Source organism: Hydra vulgaris, chromosome 03, assembly GCF_038396675.1.
Source record: "Hydra vulgaris chromosome 03, alternate assembly HydraT2T_AEP".
In the NCBI taxonomy this organism is placed as follows: domain Eukaryota; kingdom Metazoa; phylum Cnidaria; class Hydrozoa; order Anthoathecata; family Hydridae; genus Hydra; species Hydra vulgaris.
The window spans coordinates 22,681,827-22,688,077 of record NC_088922.1 but is presented as its reverse complement, the minus strand read 5'-3'; the positions used below and the strand labels follow the sequence as shown (position 1 = coordinate 22,688,077).

General features: G+C 31.2%; 1 protein-coding gene across 1 annotated transcript; it reads left to right on the top strand.

The window, feature by feature from the left end:
- Nucleotides 1–3,134: 3,134 nt before the first annotated feature.
- LOC136078565 (tigger transposable element-derived protein 4-like) lies at nucleotides 3,135–4,727 on the top strand. Its single transcript, XM_065794342.1, has one exon. The coding sequence runs from the start codon at nucleotides 3,135–3,137 to the stop codon at nucleotides 4,725–4,727; it is 1,593 nt and encodes a 530-aa protein (XP_065650414.1).
- The last annotated feature ends 1,524 nt before the right edge of the window (nucleotides 4,728–6,251 follow it).

The following is a 6,251-nucleotide window of genomic DNA, read 5'->3' as shown; positions in this document are numbered from 1 at the left end:
AAATCTGCTTAGTTTTTGTATTTGAGATTGAAATTTTTGTATTCGGAATAAAAATGCACCTAAAAGAAATCATTTATATTTTAAATTCAAGTATTATAATGAATTATAAACTATTTTTTAGGAAAAAAATAGGATTTAGTTGTTGTTGAATTAGAATTCTGAGACTGTGGAATTTTGAATGTTTCCCTTTTCTTGGCTTTAAGGAATTTAGCTTTTCTAGGTAACTTATTATAAAATTCTCTCAGTATCAATTTTAATTATTTATATAATTATTGTATAATTTAATTATAGTTACTGTATACAACTATGTGTAAAGGTAAAACAACGCACGGGAATGGGAAAGAAAATGGAAAATATTTGGCTGGTATGAAGCTTATAGGTTGTCACAACCCCGTCATTGCATCCCACTTGAAAAATGTGAGATGCCATTTCCAAGAAGGCTCTAAAGGGCTCTCACTTCTCTCCGTCGTCTCAAAAGAGAATATGGTGGTGTCATCCGAAGTGTACCTGTTGAAGAAATCCAGGATGGTATCTACTTCACAATCATAGTTGATGGTACCCCAAATATATCTCACACTGAGCAGATAAACATTGTTATTCATTTTTTCCTCTATGAAATTTTGAAAGGTTAAACTAATTGCTGACAAATTAAAGAACAATTCTTGTATGTTAATTTCAAGATGAAGAAAGGAGTTAATGTAATAAGTTTTTCGCTGATGTGATTTCAAAGCTAGGATATTTGAAACTGTCGTGGTCAGGGACACAATAATGGATCCATTATGTTAGGTACTAGGGAGCTTAAGCCATTATAAGGCAAAATTATTCGGAAGTTCTGTACGTTCCCTGTAGCTCTCACAGTCTGAATTTGGCTTGTGTGCTCGCAGTTGAACCAGTCATTGAGATCAAAGTATTCTTTGAGAATGTTGATTCTCGATATGTATTTTTGAGTGCAAATATTGCCCACTGAAAGATCATTAATGAAGCGACAAGAATTTCACTGCATAGACTTTCTATCATAAGACGGAGCTCTCAAACCACTTGCCAAGAGGCTATGAGAAATATTGGCAGCTCTTAAACATTCTATGGAAAATCTGGATCTGACCAGTGAGCAGCTCAGACAGGCAGGAAACTTAAAAAAAATGATTATCAACTTTTGAATTTGTATTGCTAGTTACGTTTTAGTACAAAACCCTTATTGCTATTAACGATGCTAGTTGCCTTCTACAATCTAAAGCCAATTACCATTGATGACGAGCTACATTTGATTGAACAGCTGCTGGAAGATCTTAAACGGATTAGGAACTCTTGATTGCAAATTTTCCAAGAGGCTATAGCTGGATCGCTTTTCATTCTAAAAGCTTAGGAAAAAATGTATTCTTATGTAAAATTAAGTTTTAAATAGAGTTTCCTAAAATATATTTTTAAACTGACGAAGTTTTGATACCCAAATTTGCACTTTTAGAAAGTTAAAAAAAATATATATAAAATCTCATTTAAAAAAAATAAATATGCCCATCATTGTATTTTACAAAAAATTGAATGCGAATAATATTTGTAGACAATTGCAAGTTTCCTTGATACTTGTTTGATAGTTATTATTTTGCATAGATCCTGCTCTAATATACCCATCTCTTGCAACTGGTCTAACTACTGACATAGATGCTACTGTCACTTGTTTTACAGCACGCTCGGTACTTTGGGTACGAATTTTGAAAGAAGGAGTTATTTAAAGTGTCAATCTTATCAATAACAACTTATCTTTATTAAGCGAACAAGTAAAAACAGGTTCTTGTATTTCTTCGTTTTTCCATTCTTGAAGAGCTGTTGCTGCAAAGTTCAATTTAGGTATTTTTCTTGGTCAAATTCGCATATCTCCAAGGATATCATTACCCCCTTTGTTTCAAAATACGATCAACTACAAAATTGCGGTCTTCTGCAAAGAGATTAAAATATTTTCATGGTTTGCATACCAAACTCCGAACTAGATGTAGGGAATCACAATTTCTTTTACCCTATCAGGTTGATTTCTGAGAATTCTTAAGGAGCCACATTAAATTTCTCTTAGATAAGGTGGCAGCACACCAATCCTAATTGCTTTACATAGCTTGAAGGATTGTTTTTGATCTGTTGACATACTTTTTAGTATTGTTTCTGGAAAGTCAACAAAGCTCTCTCCGTCTGGAAGAGCCTTGAACTGAGGATTATACACCATTTTATTAACACCAGAAAGATATTTTACCTAAGGACCTGCAAATCCAGTATTACATGATGTTGGTCCATCAATTCCTTCTATTAGGTGACGCAAAAATAACTCATTTGAATGACGCATGCATATGGCCTAGTGGCACTTGTGACCTAACAGCTTTTCAAAATGCGCTATTGCACCACCATTCCAGCCGGTGTTAATTGAAGTAGGGGAGATGGGGGCGCATTGATCGCCGGGGCAGTATGATCTTTTGGCTTTTACTTGTTCATTTTTGCCTTACTAGAAGCGAGGTTGCAATTTAATTAACCATTATGCTTCCCTAATTGATTATTCGTAATATTTTTTCATAAGGTTATGAGCGTCAAAAAAAATTAAGAAAATATTGTTTTTCGTCATAAAAAGTGATTTTTTTAAATCGTACTATAATTCAAATATATTTTTATTTAGATGTCTGTATGGGTTAACAACAATTTTATTTTAAATTTGTAAGTGTTAGGTGTATAATATAATATATAATTTTTATTTGGCTGCAATTTATACAGTAGATATTGCTATCAATATGTTACCTATACCTATTGGGGTACATTGATCTTTGACTATGCGGGGCCCATTGATCGGAGGATCAAAGTGCCCCATAGAAGACGAAGTGCCCCATGTTTTTGTTTATAAGCAATACAGTTAAACGAATGGAATTGTATTTATAATTTAAAAAAAAACTATATATAAACAAACAATAGCTTTTAGCATTTCATTTTTTAAATCTACTTATGTTATAAGCTAGTAATAATAATACTATTATTTTATAATATCAAAAGAATAATATTTAACATAATAATTAAAAAATATTTAACATAATATTATTATGTTAAATATTAGCATTTATTAAAAACATATGTTTTTATTGATATATTTTTTTACAGATCTTAAAATGGTTAGAAATAGAATTAAAAAAACAAATAAAGTTGCTATACCAAGTGAAACAATGAAAGTAGCTGTTAATAAAGTTTTAGAAGGAACACAACTGAATGTTGTAGCACGTCAGTTTAACATAGATAGAATGACTTTAAAAAGATATTGTCGTAAAAAGAGGCTTAATCCAAATGAAGCTTTCAAGCCTAACTACAACAATAGACAAGTTTTTACAGCAGAAGATGAAAAAAGTTTATCAAGTTATTTACTAATTGCATCAAAAATGAACTATGGCCTTTCAACTAGGTCAACGCGATTATTGGCATATGAATTTGCTTTAAAAAACAATAAGATATGCCCATCATCATGGATCAAAAATAAAATTGCAGGCATTGATTGGTTGCAAGGTTTTATGAAAAGACAACCAGAGTTGTCTCTACGAACACCTGAAGCAACGAGCTTCGCTCGATCAACAGCTTTTAACAAACACACTGTAAGAGAGTTTTTTCAAAATCTTAAAACGGTAAGAAATCGATATAAATATAATCCTAACTGTATATATAATGTTGATGAAACTGGTTTAACAACCGTTCAAAAGCCGGTAAAGGTTTTAGCTGGTAGAGGAAGCAAACAAGTTGGAAGAATCACATCTGCAGAACGAGGAACATTAATAACTGCATGTTGTGCCTCTAATGCTATTGGAAATTCCATTCCTCCATTATTTATTTTTCCTAGGGTAAAGTTTCATGGTTACATGATTAAGGAAGGACCTCCTGGATGTGTGGGATTTGCAAATCCTTCTGGTTGGATGAACTCAGAAATTTTCATAGAATGGATTAAACATTTTGTTAAATATTCAAACTGTTCTCAGGAATCTCCAGTTTTGTTACTTCTCGACAGTCATGAAAGTCATATTTCTGTTAAAGGCTTGGAGCTTGCAATTCAACACGGAATTACAATGATAAGTTTTCCTCCCCATTGCAGCCATAAATTGCAGCCATTCGATAGAACTGTTTTTGGACCATTGAAAAGGTTTTACAATTCTGCATGTGATAATTGGATGGTTTCAAACCCAAGACCAATGACCATTTATGATATTGTTTCAATAGTTCGAGAACCGTATACAAAAACTTTCTCACCATCTAATATACAGACAGGATTTAGAGTAGCTGGCATTGAGCCATTCAATTCTGAAATTTTCAAAGATGAAGAATATTTACCATCATCAGTTACAGATAGAGCTGCTCCAGATACAGTTACTATCACTCCTGTCAACAACATGGAATCTGAAATGATACCAGCACATGTTAATCACATAGAGTCTGAAATAACTATAGTAAATATTGAAACAAGTATTTTAAACAAAGTGTCAACAAGTGTTGCTTCTATAATCTCACCTGAGGTTTTAAAACCTTACCCAAAAGCATCTGCCAGAAAAAAAAATGTTAAAAGTAGGCAGTTAAAAACAAGGATCTTGACTGATACTCCTGTCAGAAATGAAATTCGTTTGTCAAAAGAAAAGAAAATTTTGAAGCAAACCAAAAATCAACAAAAAGTCTCCACAAAAGATAAGAAAGAAACTAAGAATTACTTGCTTAGGAATAAAAAATAATGTAAACCAAAAGCTGCTTCACAACTTGACTTTCACAAATGATGAAATATTCTTAATCAAAATATTGTACTTTTAACAAGTTTTGTAAACTTAAAAGTTGTATTCTTATTTCAGTCTTTATATTTCAGTTCTTATAAATTTCAAGTTGTTGTAAAGTTTTAAACGTATATAAAGCGGGTAGCTTATAGCTGCTGTGATTTATACATTTTTTAATTAAAAATTAGACTAGTGGGTTTAACTGCTATATTTAAAAAATAATTAAAAAATTTAGATGTATTATATGTTATACAATATTACCCTTTGACTAAATTATTTACAAGATTTAGTTATAGAAGTGTTAAACGTTTAGATAATATTGCGCATATAAGATCAATGTGCCCCAAGTCGGAGATCATAGTACCCCATAGTTTGGGGTACATTGATCTTTTGAGAGGGTTGTTTAAAAGTTAAAATTATTCATGTTTATCATTTTTTTAAATCAAAATATTTATATATTCCAAAAGCCAGATAGTTCTACATGTGTTTCGTAGTTAATAAGTTTTTACATCTCTTTCAGGTTCTGCGCAATTTTCAAAACACTGCTACGGCGATCAATGCGCCCCCATCTCCCCTACTATCTGCTCCGAGTACTAAACATGATTTAGTAAGACAATATTGTTTAAACAAAAAATAAACACCTTCAGCAATCTTTTTAGCTAGCTTATCTGGATGAATAGCTGCATCCGGGATAAAATGACCAAGATATCGACCGCCAGGTTCTAAAGTCACGGTAATGTGTTGCTCTTTAATAATAATAGGAGAGTTGAACCATATAATTTGGTTCAACCCTTAGTACAGCAATAAAATGTTTCAACAAATATCGGAAAAGCGTTTTTTAAAATTGGTTGACAAACATTTCCCTCCCTCTAATAACTTGCACAAAATTTTTAAAAGAAACACTATTAAAATGTTGAAAGAATTATAAAAGGTCATAATTTTGCATTGATTAATAAAAATGAACTTCTAAAAGAAAAAAAATACTGAAAACTGTAACTGCAAGCTAAAAAATTGACTGCCCTATGAACGGCAAATGCTTATCAAAAAATATTATTTACAAATGCATTGTTTCCTCGCAAAATAAGCCTGATAAACAATATATTGCCTAAACCGAGGGCAAATGGAAAAACGTTATGCCAACCACAAACACTCTTTTAAACATAAAAAATACTCAAAAGAGACTATTTATTTGGCAACTAAAAGAAAAAAATATTATTTTTGAATCAAACTGGTCTATTCTAAAAACTGCGCCTGCCTACAATAAAATTTCCAAAAAATATTTACAAGAAAAATTTGAATTATTACTCATTTAGATTAAGAAAATTTACTGAATAAAAAATCTGAATTAATTTCTAAATGCAGAAATGAAAATAAGTTCCTTTTAAAAAATGATAAAAACAAATGATCAGTCTAAAAATTATCCTATTTCTAAAGAATTCTTTTCATAATTAATTTTTTAATTATCTAATGTAATTGATGTAACTTCCT